This window comes from Tenrec ecaudatus, chromosome 1 (genome assembly GCF_050624435.1).
Source record: "Tenrec ecaudatus isolate mTenEca1 chromosome 1, mTenEca1.hap1, whole genome shotgun sequence".
NCBI lineage: Eukaryota > Metazoa > Chordata > Mammalia > Afrosoricida > Tenrecidae > Tenrec > Tenrec ecaudatus.
This window is the reverse complement of record NC_134530.1, coordinates 98,092,804-98,119,678: the sequence shown is the minus strand read 5'-3', so window position 1 is coordinate 98,119,678 and position 26,875 is coordinate 98,092,804. Positions and strand designations below refer to the sequence as shown.

The following is a 26,875-nucleotide window of genomic DNA, read 5'->3' as shown; positions in this document are numbered from 1 at the left end:
GAAACATTGGTTATTCAATCAAGATATAGTTATAGGTCACCTGCTCTATGCAAGAGAGGCACCATATTGGGTTCTGGGACGATAACTCAGATCGGAAAAGCACTGCCCCCAATCTCTTCCGTCACTGTTCTGTCATCTCTGGACCGCGAGCTCACATCTGTACAGCAATAGTGTCTTCTCCATGTGCCAAAGCACAAAGGCAATCTTAACAAAACAGCTTATTGTGAAGATGTGGAAACTATTTTGTACAGAAAAGGGCTTATTAAAATTTTAAAATACTTTTATTGAGGGCTCTTACATCTCTTATCACGATCCATACATTCATCCAGTGTGTCAAGCACATTTACACATAGGCTGCCATTGTCATTTTCAAAGCGTTCTCTTCCCACTTGAGCCCTTGATATCAGCTGCCTGTATCTTCCCCTCCATCTCCCACTCTCCCTCCTTCATGAGCCCTGGATAAGTTATAGGTTTATCTTCATATCTTACATCGTCCTCCATTGCCCCTCACCCACTCTTTTGTTGCTCACCCCTCTGAAGATTGGGTTATACTTTGAACCTTGTGATCGATTCCCCCTTTCTCTCCCCACCTTCCCCTTACCCTCCTGGTATCACTACTCTCATTATTGGTTCTGAGGGATTTATCTGTCCTAGATTCCCTGTGTTTTGAGCTCTTATAAGTACCAGTGCAAAAGATCTGGTCTAGCCAGATTTGTAAGGTAGAATTGGAATCATTTATGTTTCAATGGTGCTATACTACACCCTGACAGGCTGTCTCTTCCTTGTGACCCTTCTGTAAGGGGATATCCAAATGTCTATAGATAGGCTTTGGGTCTCCACTCCATGCCCTCTCCCCTCCATTCACCTTGGGTATGATTTTGTTCTGGGTCTTAGATGCCAGGTATCTGATCCTATCAACACCTATGATCACACAGGCTGGTATGCTTCTTCCATGTGGGCTTTGTTGCTTCTCAGTTAGATGGCCGCTTGTTTATCTTCAAGCCTTCAAGACCCCAGATGTTATATCTTTTGATAGCCAGGCAACATCAGCTTTCTTTACTACATTTGCTTATGCACCCTTTTATCATCAGCGAGCGTGTCGGGAAGGCGAGCATTACAGAATGCTAGATTGTTAGAACAAAGTGTTCTTGTGTTGAGGGAGTACTTGAGTTGAGGTCCAATGTCCATTTACAACCTTAATTCTTAACATATAGATATGAGTATGTAGCTCCATTCCCCTTTCATTTTACACACACACACACACACACACATCTACATGTATATGCCTTTATTTAGATCTCTATAAATGTCAAAGGAGAATTTTTTTATCATTCTCAGAAAACTCATCATCATTGAGTCAATTTTGACTCATATTTCTTACACAGATACTTATTTTTTAAAGGGAAAAAATTCACAGATTGGATTTTGTCAACATTAAGATATTCTACTATCAAATGGTAATATAAAAATGAGTAATCAAGACACAGTCTTAGGAAAAATTCACATATACATATATCTAACAATGAACTTACATTACATGATGCACTCCTGTAAGTCAGTAATTAAAAAAAAAAGGTAAAAAATCCACAACGAACTTGGATAAATCACAAAAGAAAATATCCGACAAAGGAATAAACAAATGAAAAGCTATTCTGTATTTCTTAGGCCAACTGCAACCTTAATTCTTAACGTATATATATAAGTACATAGTTCTATTACCCTCATTATACATATATTTACATATGCACTTGCCTGTATTTAGGCCTCTATAAATGTTCTTTGCCTCCTGTTTTTTTTTTTTTTTTACTATTTCCTCTTGTCCCACCATCATGTTCAGCCTTCATTCGGGTTTAGTAATTCCTCGCTACTACATTGCCCTTGATTAAGCCCCACTAGGCATCGTACACCTGAAAAGGGCTTATTTTTATCTCCAGCATGGCAGCTCAGCTGTTTTCTTGGATCCTGAGAAACAATCCATGGGGTGATCGGGGTGCCTTGGCCGGGGACTTCCAGAGCCTACGAGGATGTGTGTTGGCAAGTAGTGGTTGGTCGGATCAGAAAGACTCAGAGAAGAGGCTGCTGTAAACTAGTGATGACAGCTAACCTTAGGAGGCGTGGTTTAATCCCTCACACAGAGCTGACAGATCAAAGCTCTGAGCACAGGGACAAAGAACAACTTAGTTGGTGACTGCATCTGTCTCGGGAGTGTTGCATGTTCCTTGGGACAGGGAAGCTTTGTGTTGGGAGTTCTCCAGTCCCGTTCTGGTTTGTAGCCTTCTGAGATAAAATACATCTGTAATCATTAAGTGTGGTGGTGTACAGCAACAAAGGCTGTGCACCAGGTTTGCTCTGCCAACCAGGCCTCAGCTTTCTCGGGGAGCCAAGGGTGGGGTCACACTGCTGACTTTGTGGTTAGTAGCTTAATTCGTCTCTCATCATGTCACCTTGGATCTTAACAAATATTCCTTCAAATAATAATGATAATAGTAAACAACTAAACCAATCAATTTATACTTCTCAGCACTGCATTATGAAGTTTGTATTTCTAAGTATTTTAACTGGTGCCTTTGGCAAATGTAACACGCATTTACCAAGCATCAGCGTTATGCCTAGCACTGTGCTGGGGCTCTATGTGTTTGTGCATATGAGGGAGGGAAAACGAAAGGAACATTAGGAATCTGTTTCAGACAAAATGGTGACATATAACAATAGAGCTAGCTAAATGCATTAGTACTACTTTGGCAAAAATCAAAATATTGTATAAATCAAAGGAACACTTAAATAGACAAAAGTAATATTAGGGTAATAATATTAGTGTGACTAAATTCTTTATAGGGAAATCAATGATTTCTTTGGTCATATTTTAACATTTCATTGTCTCTATATTTGCCTTAAAGCCCTTAAAATCTCAGCTTTATTTTTCTCTTCATAAATTCTATGACTGTTTCTTTTTTAGTGACTTGTTGATCAGGGTGTATTAATCTGTCATTTCAATTCTACATCAGTACACTTAAATTAAACTTATGGTATTATGTTGATTCCTTTATTAACCCCCATTCGAAGGCTAATTACTCATGTTTAATTTAGTAAAATTATAATATTTATTTGTACAATTGACCAGAGTCAGGGTTATATAATATAATTTGAAATTACACACTCAATTGTTTCTCTGGTTACTATTAAAAAATGGTATGCTTTGTTCACAAAAAGAAAATTACTTTGTATTGAAAATAAGCATTGAGATTTTGAGATCACAATTTTAACCAAAATGCGTATCATAAACCTACCAGCTTCATCACACCACTTTGTAACAAATTTAAATGAGCTATTTCCTTATTTATACACTCTTGCCCAGTATTTGTAACTCTAGAACTCCCCAAGTACCATCTCTATCTGGTTTCATCTCATCTATATAGCTCTCCACCACACACATTTCTGTGGTCACTGCCTTAATCTCCTGCCTGGCTAGCCATTTTGCTACCCTTTAAATTCCCATGTTCCTGCATGGCCACTCCTCTGTTTAGAACAGCTTTCTTCTTTATCTTTGCGTAGCTTATTCCTATTGATCTTTTACATTTAAATTCAAGCATCACTTTCTTCAGGGAAGACTTTGTATGCTAGGACAAGTTCCCACTTAGTTTCTTCAGTACTTGTCATGGATGAAATTTTATATTTCTGTGTGAATATTTGATGAATATTTCTCTCTCTTGCTAGTTATAAATTCATGAGGGAGTGACTCTCTGTTTTCAATTTATTTTTGAATCCTTAAAGTCTGACAGATTCATCAACAAATGTATTTATTCAGGTAATATTTTTTAGTCTTTATATAGCATTATACTCCAGGTGGGACATGAAATAGAGAACAAAGCAAAGTCATGGATATATATATTAATTAAAAATGACTGAATAAATTCACAATTCACAGATATTAATTATTCTACATCAACCTCTTTCCATTTGAATCATGCAAATAGTGCTTTTCCATTAGCATTTCCTTCACAGATCTTTGCAAGGAGAAGATCCTTAATGCCTATTTACCTGATTGGTGAATTAATTAGTGTCATACAAATTAATTATAAATGTAAACGTTGAAGTGACTCTTTTGTAAGACTAAAGGGGAATAAATTTAAAATTTATTATTCACTTTGTGACAACTCAGTGTTTTCCACGTGTGAACAGAATGTTTTATTTAATAGCTTCTTAAAGACTGTATTAAAAAATTAAAGTTGTTATTAGCATGTTAATAATGGATGCTTTCTAAAAGTGAATTCCTATCAATGTACCATGCGGAAACATTGCCTAAACTTCAGCTCACAGCATATGCTTCGGTCTATTTTCTTCCTTTTCCGACGGAGTTGAGAACAGATGCTTGGGCAGGTGGAGTCTGCACTAAATGTCGTGCTTCTGCATGTGCCGTGGTCGTGGGCACGTGCCAAGCCTGCACGGAGGTTCCCTTGCTAGTCATTAATCACATCAAAGCCATTTATTTTTGCTTTTTATTAAATTAAAATGAAAATGGATGTTCAGTTAACAAAAACTTGTTTTATACAGCTGGGGAGGTAGTCTCATCTCTCATCCCTTTGTCACAAGAACCTTTTGCTTTCATTAAACTAATCTAATTGTCAAACTTCAGTGTGATTTGTGTGTTTTCCTCTCCATCAATGCCTGTGATCCTTTTAATCTTCTGGCCAGATTGCTCTCTTTACTTCCTACCCTTTCCAATCTAACACATTCTCCAGAGGCTATTGTGAGAGTTAGGTTTTTCCATGTCAACATGGCTCCACAGGAAAATGTGGGTGGAGATTCCTGTCAATCAGGCTGCAGCTTGATTGGAGGGCAGCAGGCTTTACTGGAAGCAGACCCCCTTCCCCCACCCCCCTCTGCTTTACCTTCCTGTAGAGGAGCCACTTTGAGCCATGCTGATGGCAGCCAGAGCCCTGGAGATGCATTCACTGCTATTGGATTTACAAGATTTTCACCCACCCTCTTTTGATCTTTCTGAATTCTGCATCATTGTATGTGGCTGTGTGAGTCTGAAGAGGGATTTATGGACTCATATCAGACTTATGGACTTGATCTGGACTGGGATGTTTGCTTGATGTATAATTAATCTCTTACCTTGATACGAGGGTTCCTGGATTTGTTTTTCTAGTCCACCAGGGCTAACACAGCTAGCAAATCCTTTTGATTGCCAGTGTTTGAGAAGCTACTACACTTAGTTGGCTAGGCCTTATGTTTAGGGAAAACACAAAGAGTAAGTTTTCACATACCCCTCTTTATCTACCTGTTTGAACATAGAGGTTACTAAGATGAATACAAAGAGCTTATATTCTATTTGGGGTAGATGTTTAATCACAGTAAAAATAGCATTTTATATCAATTAAACATTTTTACTTTTAATTAGAAAATATTTGTGAGTAGCGTCAGGAATCAGAGAGGCTAACCACAGTTAGCTTCATTAGTTTTGAGGAATTGGAATTCCTCATGGAGATAATTCACCAAGCAGCGGTAGATGGAGAATGAAAGGCTTTGTCTTATGATCATGCACCTACCCTTATGCTATAACGCAGAAAGTAGTACAGACATGACAGATCTCTTTGCAGAGGAATTTATAAGGAGGAAAGACTAGGAAAATACAAGAATTTTTACTAAGATTGTACATTGGATTTGGGCATTGAGGCAAGTGTAAGACCAATAAATTATAATCTAGAAATGGAGATGAGGATGAAAAAGGATATTCTTTTCTTAGGAAGAAGGCACAGAGAGGGCACAGAAGCAGGAAACAAAAGGTATGGATAGAGAGTAACTAGCAGTTCAGCCTAGCTTAATGAAGATTATAAGAAGGATGATGTTATTTGTCATTGGCGATTTAGGAAATGCTTAGAGGAGAGGGAGAACCGATTACAAGGATCTACATGTGACCTCCTCCCTGAGGGACGGACAACAGGAAAGTGGATGAAGGGAGACGTCAGACAGGGCAAGATATGAAAAAGTAATAATTTATAAATTATGAGGGAGAGGCGAGCGGGGAGGGAGGGGAAAAATGAGGAGCTGTGACCAAGAGCTCAAGTAGAAAGCAAGTGTTTTGAGAATGAAGAGGGCAACATATGTACAAATGTTCTTTACACAATTGATGTATGTATGCATTTTGTTAAGAGTTGTATGAGCCCCTAATAAAACGATTAAAAAAGCAATTTAACTATATAAAAATGTGTCATTCCTCTAAAGTCTCCTCTTCAATGTGGGCAGAATGCCCATAAACTTGTTGCCAGACTCCAATAATTTGGAAATATGTCCATTTGAGTTTTGTTTAAAATGTGATATTACTCCCTAACCTCAAAATATTTTTTCCGTCTTCCCCAGGACACTTGAAGTATCTTTTCCTTTAAGTCACTCTGTAAGACTAAAATAAGTGTATTAGTCGGAGAACTTGTCTGCAGCGATCCAGGGGTAGAGACATGCTCAAACACATGTGTTGAGGATAAACTGCATGTATGAACTGGAATCCTAACAGCAAAACTTTTGATGCCCTCATATTTGTTAGGTTACATAACTCCATCCCCCTGTTGGGGATATACATATTATATAATTATATATGTAATATATAATTTTTTATATATTTATCCACTTCCACAGAGTCAACAGCTATGCCAGTGACTAGCAAACATCGATTCTAGCTGAGGCACATTTATTTTATCTACAGTTTAGCTGGCTTTTAGGTATTTCCACCTGTAGGATGTCAATATGAACAGATGGGTCAGTTATTCCCTGATTAACTTATTTTCCCTCTTATTTCAATTAATAGCAATACTATCCACCAAATATCCGCACAAGTCACGTATCTTATTCTTTTTCTGACTCTCTTTCTATGAGTTCCTTATTTCTTGAATCCATTCACTTTTTAATTTTTTATACTATTTTGTCTCCATCTTAATTCTAGTCATAAATCTGTTTCCTAAAATATAATTATTTCAACCATTTATATTTTAGGTTGTTCCTTTAAAATATTCCAGGTCCTATCACACTCCCCAAAATATTGATGGAGTGATTAATGTAAAATTAAGACCTAAATATATTGTTCTCTTGTTTTAAATTTTTCCAACTGCTGTCCTTCACACGGTAAATACCAACTCTTTGCATGGCATTCAAAGACCAGGATCATCTTGTCTCATTTGGTTTTCTAATTTCCTTTCCTCTTAATTTACAAAAGGATCTTCATGCTGGTCAAATCTAGTCATTCCAAACTCCCAAAGCCTACTTCTCTTCCACCCTTCTATGACTCCATCAACTGCTCTCTTCCCCCTATTGACTTTCTAAGTCTTTTCTTGCTTTCCACTTAAAAGCACTCTTAAATCATAGCATGAAAAATTTATGCACCCATGTTCATAATAACACTACTCACAATGTCAAGAAGATGGAACCAACCTAATTGTCCAGCAGTAGAAGAATGGATAAAAACCCTTTGGTATGTAAAAAAGTGGAATATTATTCATCCATGAAAATGTTGAAAGCTCAGAGCACCTCATGGCACAGATCCACCTAGAGACCATTATGTTGACTGAAATTAGTCAATCACAAAAGGAAAAATATTGTGTGAGACACCTGGGCAAGACAAAAACTTTCATATAAAAGCAAATGGACTTTGGAGGTTACCAGGTGAGGGCTGGGAGGGCAATGGAAGAAAAGTGAAGTAGTAGGTTAGAAAGTGGAGTGATATTAACTTGGGTGAAGTAATCCACAAGCAGCGAGATCTAAAAGGGGGGGGGGGCAGGGTAAACGATCTGTAGGTTAGACAAGTAGGCTAAACGGTTAAAATGCAAAATTGAAGACATGAAATGTAAAATCACATTTTTTACATTTCACAATTTAAATTTTGTTAAAATAAAAATAGAGTAACTATTCAGTTCTCCAGTTGTCATTTACTCTAGCAGCTCAAATCAGAACCCACGATGCCACCAGGGCTCCTTATTAGAAAAACCAAGCAATTTTGACTTCCCAGAGGGACTTCCTTGGTTTATGCCAAGTCACAAGGTGATTATCATTGAGTTTTCTTAATCGAATTAAATATACTTATATCGTTCACAAAATTTTCTAGTTTCTTGATTTCACCCTCTGTTTACCAGCATCAACATATTTTTACATTTTTTCTTCCATTTGTTTTAGTTTGCCATTTTAATGAAACCTTTAAAAGAGATGTGAAATAAGCCCATTTGACATCTGAAGTCGATCAACTTACTATTTATTAATTCACAAGTTGTCAAAGGACAGCATTTGCTTCTATTCACTGATTGCAGAGATATGTTTCAATATGTTCTGTATGAGTAAACCCATAAATGTAGAAACTGGAATTTTAGTAGCATCACTTTTTGGCTTGCTCTGACAGTCTTGAATAAACAACAGTGCGTTTAATAAATGCACAGAACAGGAAGTGGCAAGGCAGTTGTTAACTGGCCGTGCTTACCTCTGGGAAGCAGGAAGGGGAGATTTCCTGTTTTCCCCTTTTATGCTTGTGTGATAATATAATTCTTTTGTAAGTAACGAGCAATATAAACTATTCAACAATTTGAATGAAGAAAATCCACAGGCTTGGAGCAGCAGGAGCCGAGAACAAACAGACCAGAGTTGGTCCGTAAGGAGTAATTGGAAACCTTCTAGATGGCCATTGCTTAGTACTTATTTAATTCACTAAGTAGGGCGGCTCATTAAAGATTGCCCCACTGGTTCCAATATTGGGGGAAGGGTCAGATACCGAAAAGTTGGCAGCATTCTAGTTAACTTGATTGGCACAGGCAACAGTAGTGTATTCCACGATGTATTGGTCTTCGTACGTCTCTTGCACATCTCACTGGAGATTACAGCTTTACCTCTACCTCCGAATATCGCAACTATCCAGTTGATTTAGAATGTCTCATAATGACTCAGACCTGGTTTCCAAGGCTGTAAATCTTTTTTTAAGACAATCATTTTATTGAGGGCTCTTACAGTTCTTATCACAATCCATCCATCCATTGTGTCAAGTACACTTGTACATATGTAGCCAACATAATTTTCAAACCATTTTCTTTCTATGTGAGCCCTTGGTATCAGCTCATTTCCCCCTCCCCACCCTCCCTTTTTCACAAACCCTTGATAATATAAAAATAAATATTATTATTTTTCATTATCTTACACCAACTGACGTCTTCCTTCACCCACTTTTCTGTTGTCTGCCCCCTGGGATGGGGTTATATGTAGATCACTGTGATGGATTCCCCCTTTCTCCCTCCACCTTCCGCTTACCCACTTGGTATCACTACTCTCATTATTGGTTCTGAGGGGTTTATGTGTCCTGGATTCTTGTGTTTCTAGCTCTTATCCATACCAGTGTACATGCTTTGGTCTAGTCAGATTTGTAAGGTAGAATTGGGGTCATGATAGGGGGATGGGGGTAGCATTAAAGAACTAGAGGAAAGTTGTATGTTTCATTGGTGCTATACTGCACCCTTACTTACCCGTCTCTTCCTTGTGACCCTTCTGTAGGGTTGTCCAGTTGTCTAGAGATGGGCTTTGGGTCTCCACTCAGTGTGCTCCCTCATTCACATTGGTATGATTTTTTTGTTCTGGGTTTTCTGATGCCTCATACCTGATCCCATTGACACTTCATGAACAAACAGGCTAGTGTGCTTCTTCCATTTAGGCTTTGTTGCCTCAGCTGGATGGTCACTTGTTTATCTTCAAGCCTTTAAGACCCCAGATACTATATCTTTTGACAGCTGGGCACCATCAGCTTTCTTCACTACATTTGCTTAAGCACCCATTTTGTCTTCAGCGATTGTGTCAGGAAGGTGAGAATCACAGAATGCCAGGTTATTAGAACAAAGTACTCTTGCATTGAGGGAGTACTTGAGTACTCTCTGTCTGCTACCTTAATACTAACTTATAAATATATGTACATAGGTTAGTTTCTCTATCATTATATATATATTTACATATGTACATGTCTGTATTTAGAGCTTTATAAATGTCCTTCAAGGCTGTATATCTTTATTTCCTAAGAGTGACTAGAGGAGGTGGTAGGTTGAAGTGTTGTCTTCAATCTTGGGAACCCAACCAGAATGCACCACACCAGGCATTTGCTCACAGAGGGCTCACAAGGGCTATGTAGAGGTTCAGAACATAGCCCCATGACACTGTCAGAGAGATTGACACCAAAGTGTCCCCAGAGGCTATGGAAATGGCATTGACAAGGATAGGCATGTTCACCCCCCAGGATGTGGGACTGGCAAAGCTTGGTATCAGGTTGGTGTCAGCCAGGGTTGGTTCTAGCCAGGGTAATAACTCCTCATCACCACTCCCATAAGTGTGCATGCAAGCAGGCCTTGGTGCGTGCCACTGGGCAGAGATGGGGGAGGAGGGTACCTGCCTTATCCCAGGGAGAGGACAAGAAGACCTGCAGACTCGAAGGGCCGGAGCAGTACTGTCTGGAACTGGGCAATGCACCCAGTCAAAGAGAGGCCAGCCTGCTCTGCTCCACAGGAGGGTGTTGATCACTGACTCACAGGAGCCAGGGTGATCCCATGAGTTATCACATCGGGTAACACCAACCCTAGTGTTGCCACTGGCTGGTCAAAGTATTGATTGTTCAGGCACGACTACTTTGGAGTTGTGTTACTTAATGCTTGCCTACCCACATCGTCACTATGCAACAACCTGCTTGGGGGACTGAGGGAAATAAAAGAGGAAAGTTCATTAAAGAAAAAAGGACTTTATAGGACTGACCGATCAGAATGGTCCAGCTCTATGATAGGAGAGACTGGCAGGGTAACTAATAATGTGCCACTTAGTGATGGAAATTTCCCGGGGTCGCTACACTTGGACAATTAGTTTCTTGATACCTGGCTTGACACCTGTGTAGGAGGCGTGAAAGACCTCAGAGACAACTCTTAGGAAGCGCTTCTGAAACTAAGACAGAAAATCACACATGTATCTCTACACACACGCATTTACTGCATCTGTAGTTCAACCTCTTTGGCGGAATCCAAAGATGAGGAATGTCTGTGGGAACAAAAAGGGCTTTGGTAAGATTACCTGGGAAATTCCTTGCAAACCTGATGTTTGTCTGCATTCGCACTCTCCTCTTCTATTGTAACCTTTATCTTTTACTTTTTTAACATTTCAATTTTTTTTCTTTAAAAGGAATGAGTTGTGTACAGGGGTTAAATGCTTTATAGTCCCCACCCCCAAAACAAACAAACAAACAAACAAACAAGTGCGGCAGAACCAATCTACTCATCATCATCTTCTTTATCTTCATACTCTTCCTCCTTTGCATCTTCCTTATCATCTTCGTTCTCCTCTTCCTCCCCCTTTTTCTTGCTTTGCTCGGCCTTGACGACTCCCTTTTCGGCAGCGTCAGGCTAGGTACACAGTGATACCCTTTTCCTATTTCTCCTTCAGCTTGGCGGCCTTCTTCTCGTCAGGCTGCTGGGCATCGGCCGCAGTGACTCCTCATCTCTCCCAACTTCTTTGCAAGGTCCTCGATAGACAGACCAGGGTGCTCGCCTTGATTTTGGGGTGATCTCAGAGAAAAACTAGAAAAAGGCCGAAGGAGGCCTCTTGGGTGCTTTGGGATCGTTGAATTTCTCTTTTCTCTCCCCTTTAGGAGGGACATAAGTTTTCATTTCTCTCTTATAACGGGCCTTGTCCGCCTAAGCCATGTCTTCCAATTCCCCCTGCTCCCTAGCAGACATGGTCTTCCGTCTCCCTGAGCACGTCTTAGAAAACACCGAGGAATTGACAGAAGCATCCAGATATTTCCTCTTGTGTTCCTCCCAGCAAGTTTGCACAAAAAATGCATATGATGACATTTTGCCTCTCGGCTTCTTAGGATCGCCTTTGCCCAGGTTGTGTTTTCATTTCGCCCGCGGCTCTGCCCGGCCCAGCGCTCTTCTATGGAGCTCAGCGCACTGCAATGGCTGAGAGCAGGAGCCAGACCTGTAACCTTTATCGCTATGAAAAGTCCTTTGGAAGGAGTCTTGTGAGTCTTTTCAATTATTTTGTAATCTTTGCAAGAGCGGTGAGTAAATTACAATGGTTAATTTTTAATGTGTAACAGAATAAAAAATATAGAGTTTTAAAACAATCTCTTTTTTAGCTCACTTTTCTGTAAGAAAGCAATCAGACTGTGCAGGGCTTCTCTGCTGACGGTGTCATGATCTAAAATCAAGGGATTGTCCAGGCTTCTTTCTCGGGGGTTGGAGCCCCATGTGGATGTGGTCAGACTCATTTTGCTATGGTTATAGGACTGCAGTCCCCGTTCCCGGAGCTGCTTTGACTCCGGAGCTCAATTGCTTTCCTCACAATATGGACACATCTCTTGGTGCTTCTATACGTCCAATCTCTCTTATCCAAAAGAAGCCCTCGCTTTGAAGAAACCATTGAATTAGGCCATACTCAAGCTAAACTCTCTTAAGATCTTGATCACACCCTCAAATTCTCTTTCCAGTAATGCTTTTATTAGTGTTTAGAAACTGGACGTAGATCCTGTGGTTCATCTTAGAATCCTACCTACCACTCCTACGACTCTCGAGAAGCTGCTGACAGAATCACTAGGACCCGAGATAACATTGAGGTTCATGCCATTCTTAGAATTATCCCTTTATGGAAAGACAAGCAGAGATAATTGTTTTAATTAATTGTTCCTAACCATGATATAATAGTTATGAGAAATGGCCACGATAGAAAACAATAGCAACAACAAAAAACCCTGTTATTTTGAAAAATAGAGTAAAATATGATTTATTTATAAGAAACAGAATTTGAAAGCAAAAAATAAGTTTAATATTTATATTTTTTATTTGTGATAGTGGATCTTGCTTATTAAAATCCACATCAACACATACATAAAAGTAGATACTTTTATGTATACTGCCATTTTCTCCTCCTCTGAAGCAAAACCTACATACTAAAGTTAGAAAATACATGTTAATTGAATGAGCTACCAAGGATTTCTTTCAAATTGCAGAGTTAGTGAGGCAAGTGTGAATACAGTTTACTTACTTATTCATTCATTGATTCATTTCAAAGTCTGTACTACAATGTTTTAATGGAGAAACTCCCATTTGGAAATATGTCATAAGGTGGATTGAGATTCATAGCTCAGATAAATGAAAATGTTCTTTCTACCCCTTAGAGCCTCTTTAGGACAGAATAGAACTGCCCTGGGGGGTTCTCAGCTGTTTTACAAAAGTGGACCATCACATCTTTCTCCCAAAGAACAGCTAGTGTTTCCAAACCACAGATATTGACTGAAACACTACCAGGCATCCTTCTGAATAAAAATTGTCAGATGTTGTGTAGACCTGATTCTGATCATTGTCTGTTTGAAGTCAGATTATGCATTTGTTCCTTCAAAAACATTTATCTAGTGCCAGTGGGGAGCTGGGGGCTCTTCTAGGGACAGGAAAAGCTTTCTGCATCTGATGCCAAAATTGAGTTGACAGAAACAAATATTTGCTTGGTCTATTGTATTCAGGACAGCGTACTAATTTGTGATTATTCAGCTATTGTCTTTCAGCTTCAAATTCACTCTTCTATATTCAGTAACGCTGCAACTAGAATCATGCAAACCACATTTCTTTTTTGACAGCTGGCTCTGCATTTGGTTGTGCCAATTAGGAGAATGAGAAGAAAATGAGAGACTGGGATGGAAGAAAGGATTCGCTTCTTTTATATATTTTTAAAATATCCTGATCCTGTTAACATCTCAACAGTAGCAATTTTTCACCCTGACAGCAGCACTAAGCTTTGACAACAGTTGTTGGTCCCACTTGGTAAATGCTCTAACCTGCCCGAACCAGACTAATCATTCCTCCTCAGGGATACCAGCACCAAGCAGCTAGTACATCTCTTTGAAGGTACAAGCTGAAGTTGTAAGTTAATAATACCTTGCACTGTCCTCTGCCTTTTGATCCTCACCCTAGGGGTGTTCATGATTTTTGAAGATGGTACCTCTGTGGTACTTCAGTGGTCTTTTTTCCCTCAATTCTTTAATGCACAACTATCTTTTCTATGTATTAAATTATCTTTCGTAAATAATTGGTGTAGTACAATCTCCTGATTGGACCCTGCTGGAAACAAAAACAATTACATACCACTAATAACTTAAATCTCACCATTTGTCTCTGTCCTAGTGAGGTGACCATGATGTTGGAAGTTGTGTTATATTTCAGACACCAGTAGTGGCAAACAAAATGAACAGGTTTTAGCAGAACTTCTAGACTAGGAACAACTACAAAGGAGGAATAGGCTGTCAACCCCTATTTAGCCACTGACAACCTTGTAAATGCCAGCAGAGTATTGTCAGAGAAAGGCCAGATGATGAGCCCCGTGGGTCAGAAGGTACTCAAAATACGACGGAGGAAGTGTTGACTTCTCAAAGGAGAGCTGACCGGCATAATGACGTGGATGGAACAGCCTTCAGGACCTTTATTTGCTGATGAGGTATATCTGACAATGAGAAGAAACACCTGCAGACTACTATTAATGCCCAGAATTTAGAATGTATGAAGTGTGAACCTAAGAAAACTAGAAGTCAGCAAAATGAAACGGACCACATAAAGATCAATATATTTGGCAAATATTATTCAAACTTATGCACCAACCACAAAAGATAGTGATGCAGAAATCAAAGAATTTTATAACACCTTTAGTCTGAAATTAATCAAACTTACAATCAAGATGCATCGATAATTGCCGGTGAATTGGATACAAAAGTTGGAAATAAAGATGAAGGAACAGTAAGTACTTGATGAAAAATGAATCTAGAGATCCCATGATAGAATTTGGCAAGGTCAATGACTTCTTCATTGCAAATATCCATCTTTCAGCAATAAAAATGGTGACTATATATGTGGACTTCCCCAGATGAAATATACAGAAATCAAACTCCTCTGCAGGAGGAGACAATGGAGGAATTTGATATAAGTACCTACAACCAGGCCAGGGACTGATTGGGGAACAAGCTTCCGATAGCTTTCATGTAAATCCATGGTGAAGCTGAAGAAAATTAAACCAGGTCTAAGAGAGCCAAAATATGACCTTGTGCATGTGTCTCAAGAATTTCATTTTGATGTATTGAATTGAATTAAATTGAATTGAGACCTGGTAAGCTGTGTGACAACATTAAGAACATTATTCATGAAGAAAGGAAAGGGTCATTCAAAATACAGGAAAGAAAAGAGCAAAGCGAATGTCAGAAGAGATTCCGAAACGTACTCTCAAGCATAGAACAGCTACGGCAAATGGAAGAAATGAAGTTAAAGAGCCAAGCAGAAAATTTCAAAGGACAGCTTAAGGAAACAGAATGAAGTATTACAAGGAAATGTGCATAGAACTAGAGTTAGAAAGCCCAAAAGGCAAAGCATGTTTAACTTATTTTGAACTGAACTAATCGAACAAAAAGTTCAATCCTCGAGTTGCCACATCAAAAGGTTCTCTGGGCATCCTGATAAGTGGAGGAAAGACTGACGTTGCTAAGGATTTCGTCTTGCTTGGGGTCACGTTCAATGCTCAAGAAAGCAGCAGAGAAACGATGTATTGCTGAGGGATATCTGCTGCTCGGAACCTTTGAAGGGTTCAAAAGTGAGGATGTTACTAAGCACTGAGTTAAGCCTGATCTGACTCCTAGTATCTTCAACTACTTCACATGCATGTGAAAGTTGGACATTGAGTAAAGAAGATGGAAGAGGAATGGATTACATGAACTATGGTGCTGGCGAGGAATATTGACAGCACCACGGATGCCAAAAGAACAAACAAACATGCCTTGGAAGAAGAACAGCTAGAGTGCTTCTTGGAGGCAAGGGAGGTGAGACTTCATTTCATATACTTTGGCCGTGCTATCAGTCTCTGGAGAACGGCATCATGTTTGGTAAAGTGGAAGGGCATTAGGGTGACAAAATGGCTGCAGCAATGCGCTCAAACACAAGAATAATTGTGAGGACGGCTCAGAACTGGCTTGTGTTTTGCTCCGTTGTACATTGGGTCACTGTGAGTGGGAACTGACGCAGTGGCACCTAACTCCAAAAATATTGGGCAAAATATTGAATGATGTAGGAAGCATCAAAGAGAAGATGTCAAGAATACACAGGTTCACTCTATCAAAAAGAACGAGTCTACTTTCAACTATTTCAAGAGGTAGGATATGGTCAAGAATCAATAGCACTGAAGGAAGAAGTCCAAACTTCACCTAAGGCATTCCACACAAACAAGACTCCAGAAATTGATGGCATACCATTAAAATATTGAACAAGCTGATAATGCTTTGGAAACATTTGTCTATACCAAGAATTTTGGAAGATAGCCAACTGACTGGAAGAGGTCATTCCAATATCTGTTCCAAATTGCCACGCCTCACAAAAATGCACAAGTTATAGAACATTGTAATTGATGGAAGTAAAATGCTGCTGAAGATCACTCAACAACAGTTGAATGCAGTACATTGAAAAGGAGCCGTCAGAAATTCCTTTTAGATTCAGAAGACTATGTGGAACAAGGGATATCAGTGCTGACATCTTATGGATATTGGCTGAAAGAATATCAGGAAGATATTTACTTGTGTTTATTGACTATGCAAAGACATTCTACTGTATGGATCATAAAAAACTATTGATAGCCTTGAGAAGAATGAGGCTTTCAGAACACCTAGTAGCACTCATTTGGAATCTGTACCTAGATCAAGAGGCCATTCTGTGATCAAAACAAGGAAATAGTGCACTGTTTCACATGAAGAAGGGGGTGCAGCAAGGTGGTATCCTCTCACAACACTCATTCAATCTGCATGCTGAGCAATTGTCAGAGGATTTAGACTATTAGAAGGAATATGGATCACAATTGGAAGAAGGCTTGTTAACAAGTTTCAATATGCAGATAACATAACCTTGCTACTTAAAAGGGAAGAAGACTCCGGATAGGGCAAGATATGACAGAATAACAATGTATAAATTACCAAGTGCACATGAGGGAGGGGGGAGCAGGGAGGGAGGGGAAATTAAAAAGAGGACCTGATGCAAAGGGCTTAAGTGGAGAGCAAATGCTTTGAGAATGACTGGGGCAGAGAATGTATGGATGTGCTTTACACAATTGATGTATGTATATGTATGGATTGTGATAAGAGTTGTATGAGTCCCTAATAAAATGCAAAAAAGAAAAGAGGAGAAAAAAAAAGAAAATGATTAGGGCAAAGAATGTACAAATGTGCTTTATACAATTGATGTATGTATATGTATGGACTGTGATAAGAGTTGCATGAGCCCCTAATAAATTGTTTTAAAAAAAAGGGAAGAAGACTTGAAGCACCTGATGGTGAAGATCAAAAGTTGAAGTCTTCAATATAAATTAAAATGTAAGAGGAAGAAAACAAAAATTCATGAAATTGGACCCGAGGTAACATAGTAATAAATGGAGAAAAGATTGATGCCAAAGATTCCATCTTGCTTGACTCTACAATCAATGCTCATGGAAGTAGCAGTGAAGAGATATAGTAATGCATTGCACTTGGTAAATCTGCTGCACAAAACCTCTTTCAAATGTTGATGAGGATGTTACCTTGAGGTATGCCTGACCCAAGCCATGGTAATTTCAATTGCTTTGTATGCATGTGGAATTTGCACATTGAATAAAGAAGACTGAAGAAGAAAAAATGCAGCTGAATTATAGCACTGACAAGGAATATTGAAAGTACCATGTACTGCCAAAAGATTAACAAATCTGTCTTGGAAGAAGTGCAACCAGACTGTTCTTGAGAGCATGTTATCAAGAGAGAGTAGTCCCTGGAAAAGGACTTTGTGCTTGCTAGAGGAGAAGGGTGGGGAAAAGAGGAAGGGCCTTGACAAGATGGATGGACGCAGTGGCCGCAACAATGGGCTCACACATAACAACTGAGATCGAAGCAGGACTGGGCAGTGTTTCTGTAGTACATAAGACTGCTATGAGACGGAAATGATTCAATGGCATCTAACAACATAACAAGAATTAAATAATCAATGTTTCTACTGATAAATTAACAATCTCTGTCAGTGTTGTGAAATATATACAATCAGATGGCATAGAAGTTATGTTTGGCTATTGCCTGCTGCCAACTGCAAAGTTGGCAGTGAGAAACCACCAGGGAGAAAAACTGAGATTTTGTACGCCCATAAAGAGTTGGAAATACACAGCAGCAGGTCTACCCGGTCCCCTAGCATCTTTGTGAGTCAGAATGGATTTGATGGCAATGAGTTTGGTTTTGAGTTTAAGTAACTAGTTTTACAAGTACTTGAAAATGGAAGAGTTAAGAATTAGAATGTCCCAAATATTTTCTCTACAATTGAAGTGGCATGTTATTGGATTAGATTGTTTCATTCTCCTTCAGAAGTTTTCCTTGAAGAATAATTGACAAAATTTGATTAGCAGGTGTGTGACAAACTACTATTGTAATTAGATAGAAAGGAAATTACTGAATATGTAAATGTAGTGCTTGCTGAAGGTAGACGAGCTTTCTTGGTAATCAAAAATGTGAACACCTCACGTCTACTAGGGAGGTCAAACTGCTGTTTTTAAGTAGAATGTGTTTAATTTAATTTTAATAAATTTCAATGATAATTTAATACATTAGCATAAGTATTCAATTGTATCAAATTTCTATGAAAGCACATTCAAATTATTTACATAGATCAAACAGATATTCAATACAACTTCTGACATTTCTTTTCAGTTATGTTGCATGGTTCTTCCATTCCAAAATTCTTTATTTAATTTATCTACTTGAAATTTTAATTTGAGTCTATGCAGTACATGGCAAGAAGACAACTGAAACCAATTCAGCTTGACTAATGAACTAAAACATTCCTGTTGATTGTAATCTGTAACATTAGTAAGTATTTAAAAGTGGTGCTTGGTCTAGTACAGATTATTTTTGAAACTTTTGTAAAGAGAAAATTTGTGGATCATAAGTTCTCTGATATATCTATGGATGGATGAATTTATGACATGTTTTTGATTGCTTTACCTAGGGTCAAATATTAGAGAATTAAAAATCATACTATTCTTTTTCTGATAATGTCTCTGAACTTTTAAAATTGACCTAACTTTGAACTGCATGTAGAAAAATAATATTTTTAATCATAAAATAATTTTTCTTAATTTTTAAATATTTCTGTTATCATTTTGATGTTTTGTTTTAAAAAATCCAAGTTTTGTCCTTTAATCTAGACATTGAATAATTCATAGTCTAGAAATATGAATGCTGATAACTTCAAAAAATTTTGAAAACCTTCTTAAAATGATGTTTCTTGCAAAAAATTCTGGAGAATAAATATAGGTAAGGTTTCAGGTTGAGAGACAGATAGACTATAAGGATAAGAAATAAATTTCTAAAAGTTGCTGTTACTTTTCTCAGAAAAAAGAAAAACAAAATAGTTAAAATCATTAGCATTTTTAACACTTCTAATCCCATGTTCCTATTTACATTTTATGCTAGTCCTGGTGTGAGAGTCAGACTAGATAAAATGGGATCTCTGAGGATATAGGATAGAATTTTTCAAAATCAATGATCGATATGAGCCTAGAAAACAGGAAGTGCATAGGAATAACGTATGTAAATATCACTATGAATATAGGTTTTTAAAAAATCATAAGCAAAATAGGATTGGTATGAATTTGAGGAGATTTTGCTTGTCACATACCCAAACGTACTGTTTGTGCTAATTAGGATAATATGATTTGGGCGCCCAGATGGCTAAATTGTCTAACAAAGGAAGGAGACTATAGACACTAACCTATGCAATATGGAAACTCACTTTCATGTGGAAAGAAAGCTCTGCTTATTCCATAAGAAAAGCTATCTGTTAAGGAAAAAATACTCCACCTAATATAAGACATTAAATTCAGATGGAAATAAACTTTATCATGGGAAGTAAAACTTGCAAACATGCAGATATATAATGCAAAAAGATCTTTCTGACTTTAGGGAGGGGAGACATCTTAAATAAGCACAGAATGTGCTAAGCATATTGAATTATATCCTCTGTCTGGTGGATGTGACCTTGTTTGGGTATAGAAATCCTATTTGGTGTTGCTGATAAAGTTAATGGGGTCATACCAGAGTAGGGAGGGTTTAGTTCCTTCTAAAGGTGTCTTCTTACAAATGGGAAGAACAAGCAAGTCACACACAGGGAAGGGCACCCTGTGAAGACATATCTAGAAGCAGTAACGGAATACCCAAGATTGCCATCAGTTATCCCGTTAAAATAATGAGCAGACAAATTAAACCACGAGATGCCATTTTATCGCAATTATATTGGCAAAAACAAGAAGGCTGACAATATCAACTCTTGATGAGGATGAGAATTCTTATGCATTGTTGGTAAATAAGTACCAGCGTTTTAAAAGGCATACTTTTAGAACTGCGCATGTGTGTAATTTATGACCAGGGAGCGTCATTTCTAAATGTCTGACCTAGAGAGACTCTTGAACATTGCTACTGGGTTGCTGCAGGGCTCCTGCCCTCTTTTCTCGTTTGCAGAAATGTGAATTTTGCTTCTCCTAAGTAACTCCTGATGGAGGCTTCACAGCAGAATTGTTGGGACTCTAAGTTATTATTTTTTTATATCACTGCCTTCTAGTGAGATAGTGAGGGAGCCTGCAATGGGAAGCTGAGCTTGGCTTAAGAATAATCACCGCCTTCACGGTTTTGCATCCACCAATCCCACCGTGTTCCAGGCTTTGACTCTCAATATGATCAATTTCTCCCTCATGGTGACTTGCTTGGGGCCCTCATTTATTTCCTCCACCACTGTAGGCCCTTGAGAGACATGTAGTTTATTGGCTAAATCTCTCTCTATATAAAATACTATAGGATTTTTAGCCTTATTGATAATTTAAAAATGGGTTCTTTTTCAGTGTCTGTGATAGTTCTTCCATAGTTAGGAAGTTTCTGATGATTCTGTAACTGTTAAAAGAGCTCTTTGTTCAGAATATACAGAGATATTTAGAGGTTACAGGCCATATCAATCTAATGGCTTGCTATCTCTGACTCAATCCCAGATAATACTTATTTTCTTTTATAAAAATAAAAAGAGAAAAATGGATATTCTGTAGCACAAAATATGAATAATACTGACAAAGGTGTTGAGATTATGGATTTAAAACACCTTTAGACTTCTTTTAATTGTATATATACAATTAAATTAAATATATATAAACATTTTATTAGGAACTCATGCAACCCTTATCACAATCCATGCATACATCAATTGTGTAAAGCACATCTGTACATTCTTTGCCCTCATCATTTTCAAAGCATTTGCTCTCCACTTAAGCCCTTTGCATCAGGTCCTGTTTTTCCCCCTCCCTCCCCGCACCCCACTCCCTCATGAGCCCTTGATAATTTATAAATTATTATTTTGTCATATCTTGCCCTGTCCAACATCTCCCTTCACCCCGTTTTCTGTTGTCTGCCCCCAGGGAGGAGGTCACATGTAGATCCTTGTAATCAATTCCCTCTTTCCAACCCACTCTCCCTCTACCCTCCCAGTATCGCCATTCACACCCCTGGTCCTGAAGGTATCATCTTCCCTGGATTCCCTGTGCCTTCAGCTCCTATCTGCACCACTGTACATCCTCTGGTACATCCAGACTTGCAATGTAGAATTCGGATCATGATAGTTGGGGGTGGGGGGGGGGAGGAAGCATTTAGGAACTGGAGGAAAGCTGTATTCTTCATTGGTGCTACATCGCACCCTGACTGACTCATCTCCTCCCCTAGACCCCTCTGCAAGGGGATCTCTAGTGGTTGACAAATGGGCTTTGGGTCTCCACTGCACTTCCCCCTTCATTCACTATGGTAAGATTTTTTTCTTTCTGATGATGCCTTATACCTTATCCCCTTGACACCTCGTGATTGCACAGGCTGGTGTGCTTCTTCCACGTGGACTTTGTTGTTTCTGAGCTAGATGGCCACTTAAACAAGCCTTCAAGCCTTTAAGACCCCAGACGCTATTTCTTTTGATAGTAGGGCACCATCAGTTTCTTCAGCACATTTGCTTGTTCACCCGCTTTGTCTTCAGCGGTTGTGTCGGGAGGGTGAGCATCACAGAATGCCAATTTAATAGAAGAAAGTATTCATGCATTGAGGGAGTACTTGAGTAGAGGCCCAATGTCCTTCTGCCACCTTCATTGTATATATTTACTTAACAGGCTATTTGCTAATTTACTTTTCAAAAAGATAGACCATGAAAGCAACTAAACACACACATATACAACACCTAAAATAAAACAACAGAAACATTTTGATTTTAATCTATTAATTTCCAGAATTTTTCATAATATTTTATATTGGTTTTTGCTATTCCAGACATGAACTAGTTTCTTTTGTTTAGCATTTTCTATTATTAAAAAGTTACCCATAGTAGATCTTTCTATTTCATACCTTATTTATGTTTCTCACGCTACCAAACATCTGTTCTCATTGGGTTTTCATATTCTAAGCTGTGTTGACTTACAGTAATCTGCACTCCACATTTGACTTCTTACTATTTGACATAGAAGGAATCACCAGTGACAACCAACTCAGTGTCAGTATCTAGTTTGGGCTTTGAAAGCCCCTCCTTCACATGACATTATTTCTAGAAGCCTCTTAGCTGAGAAAAATCATAGTGTTTTCTCATTAAAAGTCGTCACTGCCATGGAAATGACAGGCAGTTACACACAGTGAGCAACTTCAGATATGTGAAGTTCCATAACTATACTTTCCAAATAATTAAGCATTATGAAATAAAGGACAATTGCGAAATTATGGAAAAAGTGCCTGAGTTTATGATTAGCTGGTAATATTGGGTGTTCAATCAAACAAAAATGGTTTCTGCTTAGATAAAAAGTCCTTCGACACGATAAAGTACACCTTAAAATGGTGCAAATGGTTAAGCATTTATCTCCTGGCTGTAAGGTAGACTGCTCAAACTCACCTGGGTGTATCTTGAAACACTGGGCTAGAGATAATCAAAATAGCACAGCCTTGAAAATCCTATGCATTAGTTCTGCTCTGTACATATGGGGTTGGAACTGATTAAGCATTATAGTGAATCCAAAATTTGTCCAGTTTTCTGTGCCTCAATATAGTGTCAAACAATCCCTTTACCTCCCAGACATTATTGTAGGTTTTACCTTTGGTAACTATAAATGTATACTCGATGATATCACCTACAATTACATAAACATACGGAAAAATACTCTTCCATGGTGTATTAGTCAACTTTAGAAACTACATTTACTTACCAGCTCATTGAATTCATTATTGCCTAGGTCAAGTCTTTCCAGCTGGGCCAGTTTGTGCATTGACCTATAAGAGATGGAGGAAAATGAATGTGAGACAAGGTAGGACCTTCCTCTGTAAGTCAGGCAAGCCATCACCTGTTAGATTTACCCAATTTTATAATACAAAGAAGCCAGAGAACTCTCAGCAAAAAATGAAATTGCAGATACAATGAACTGTATAAAGGTTTCCACCTGAAATCCTTTAGTAGCTTACCATGACATACAATATTAATTACCAAATACCAGACTGTGATTAGGCTGTAGGTCTGGCTGTTGAATAAAAACTTGGAGAGTTTGTTAATATTTGCACCAGAAAGAAGGATAGGGTGGGGCTCCATCATCTATCTCTTTAGTAATTCCACATGTTTAGGAACCAGTAAATGGGACAAATTCTTTGAAAATCATTATAAAATTCCACAATAATACCACAGTTTCACCACCAGTACTCTTTGATTACTCTTCTAGATGAATTTTCACTTCAGATAAAATTATCTCCAGAACATAGAAACCTGAATGCAGCTACAGCCTTAATGATTTAACAAGCTGGGTATGAGTTGGTGGAAAATGTACAGGGTGCTCTGGCACACCCCAGATACAATTAGCATTCTACACGCTGCTCCCATGAGAACACACAGCATCAGAAAATATAACGTCGAGGAGCACGAATATCGCTTTGAAGACTAACATGGGCCTGACTCAAGCCATGGTGTTCTAAACTGCCCATATGCATGTGAAAATTGGACAATGATTAAGGAGAATCAGAGAAAATGTTTTACCAATGAACATTAAAAGTACCACGGACCGCCAGAAGACTGAACAAGTACATCTTGGAAAAAGTGCCACCAGAATTCTACTTAGAAGTGGAAAGTCTGGCCTCGCACAAAGACACGTCTCACATACTTTGGCCATGTTAACAGGAGTGACCAGCGTCTGGAAAAGGACATCACGCTTGGCAAAGTGGCAAGCCAGTAAAAAGAGGATGATCCTGTGAGACGTGCTGACACAGGGACAGCGACGAGGGGCGCAAACATGACAACTCTGAGCACGGCGCAGAACAGGCCGTTGTGTTGAGGGTAGGGTCATTGTGGGTCAGAACCAGCATGATAGCATTTAGCAACCACTACAAAAAGACTGTTTCTTCCCTCATTCCTTTATTACTTCCAGTTTTGAGATTGTGTTTTCAATATCATTTCTTATATGTCCCTCTTTCATATGGGGCTTTTATTACTGACTGTACAGCACAACTAAAAGCACACTGCATATTAATGTTCTGTTTTATTCTTAAATCCACTACCAAAATCATCCCGTTTCATTGGTTTGGTAATGTCTTTATTTCTCCTGCTGGATCAGAAAGTTCCACGAGAGTGAAGAACTTGCTTTGCATTCTTATTCACAAAGTAAATAGCTTCTCAGCCCTCGTTTGTGAATGGAAGACACGTGTACATTCATGAATGAATGATTTTTCACTAGTGAGAAATGTGAATATTTAACATGACAAATTGCTTAATATCTATCAACAGTCTACAAAGTAACACTTGTCACGGAGCCATCCTGCAAAGTACTGGGCCACCTTCACAATCATTTAATTGTGTGCCCAAGCCCATTGTTGTTGCCACGATGGCAACTCCCTTTATTGCGGATCTTCTTGTTTTTGGATGACTCTTTTTTTAGCTATCATGGCAGCTTCTCTAGGGACTGGCCCCAAGGTCCAAAAGTAGTTGGGACATTTGACAATCTTGTGGTTTGGGTGGTTCTTTGGATGTGGCCTCTATCTCTCAGATCCATCACTGCAGCCCCGAGGAGCTGGAGCTGGTACACGAGCATCGCTGTTCTTGTAAAGCTTTACGCCCTTTGCTCTCTTTGTAAAATTTTTATTGATTTATTTTTAACATTTTATTTGGAGCTCTTACAGATATTATTACAACCACAGTTCCATGAGATCAAGCATAATTGTACAATTGCTGCCCCCATCATTCTCAGTACATTTTCTTTTCTTTTTGAACTCCTTGAGATCAGCTCCCCTTTATGCCTTCCCTCCCCCACCCTACCACCCACTGAATCCGCAGTATATTATATATTAATAATGTTACAATTTTTGCTTTAACTGACACTGTCCCATGTAACCATTCTCCTTAAGTTCTGATGTTCGTTCTTTTCGAGTGGGGTTATAGAGTCATCATAGCTATCTGTTCCCACTTCCGTCCTTTCCCCCCTCCAGTTCCCATATCCTCAGGAAGTTAATAATCCCCTTACTGCTTCTGAGAGCACACCCTTTCTTGAATTTTGTGCATCGAAAGATCTCGGTTGTACCCATGTACCTATGCAGAAGCAGCAAGTTAGTGAGGTAAAACTAGGACCATAATAGTGGGTGGAGGGAATTTTAAAGAATTAGAGGATACTTGTGTTTCATCAGTGCTCTACTGTATCCTGTATTTATCATCCCTTCCCTGGGCCCTTCTGTGAGGGACTGTCCAATTGTCTAACAGATGGGCTTTGGGTCTTCACCTTACCTGTGTTCCTTCACGTCAGTGTTATTGCTTGTTTTTAAACTTCTGATACCTTTTCCCATCGATACCTCATGATTACACAGGCTGGATGCTTTTTCCATGTGGGCTTTATTACTTCCTCGCCTAGATGGCCCCTTGTTTAACTTCGAGCCTTTAAGACCCCAGATACTGTATCTTTTAATAATCGGGCACCATCAGCTTTCTTCATCACATTTGCTTATGCACATGTTTTGTCTTCAGTGATTGTGTTGGGAAGATGAGGATCTTACACTGTCACATTATTAGAACAAACTGTTCTTGTACTGAGGTAGGATTTAAGTAGAGGCCCAAAGTCCATCTGCTTCTCTATTATATTACTTGCATATACTACACCTATCTTTATACATTTATATCTTTACACATATACATAACTATCTGTATATGTGTACAGCTATCTTAGTACATTTATATCTTTACACACACATAGAGATAACTATATTTATACCTATATATATAAAAATTTTACATCCTAATTATTTTCTCTATTTCTTTTTTCTTTTCTCCTGTCCCTCTCTCATGCTTACCCCTCATTCACTCTCAATAATTCTTCTTGGATACATTACAATTGATGAAACACCCCCAGGACCATACAGCCCCCCACCCCCTTCAATTGTAGATCCCTTCCAATTCCCCTGCCCCTGATGTAATTGGCTCACCACTTCCCTCCCCCCATCTCTTCCTCTCCCATTACTCCCTCCCCCTCCCTGGAACTGTCAATCCAGTTGCTGTCTCCTTGGGGTTGCTTAACCTGTACATCTTATGTAGATAGACATAAAAATAATAAATAAAAATATAGACATGGTTAGTTTCTAAGGACAAGGTCATTCTGTAAAATTGTTATGCAAAAGGAGGAGGACCACATCAGACCACCAAATGGAGGATGACTACATCATTACGTGACATCCACATTTCATCATTATATGACTGCCAAACCACTTCAAATCATGGTCTAGAGAAGAAGACACATAGCCTTCACCATCACAGCCAGGATGGCTCTC

The 26,875-nt window shown here is 38.7% G+C and overlaps 1 protein-coding gene across 2 annotated transcripts in view; it reads right to left on the bottom strand.

Moving 5' to 3' along the window:
* LRRC7 (leucine rich repeat containing 7) overlaps nucleotides 1–26,875 on the bottom strand; it is a 480,765-nt gene that overhangs the window by 170,687 nt on the left and 283,203 nt on the right. For both annotated transcript variants that reach the window (XM_075540042.1, XM_075540036.1), the window contains exon 7: nucleotides 23,293–23,356. In XM_075540042.1, coding sequence (XP_075396157.1) covers nucleotides 23,293–23,356 — 64 coding nt within the window. The remainder of the gene's footprint in view (nucleotides 1–23,292; nucleotides 23,357–26,875) is intronic.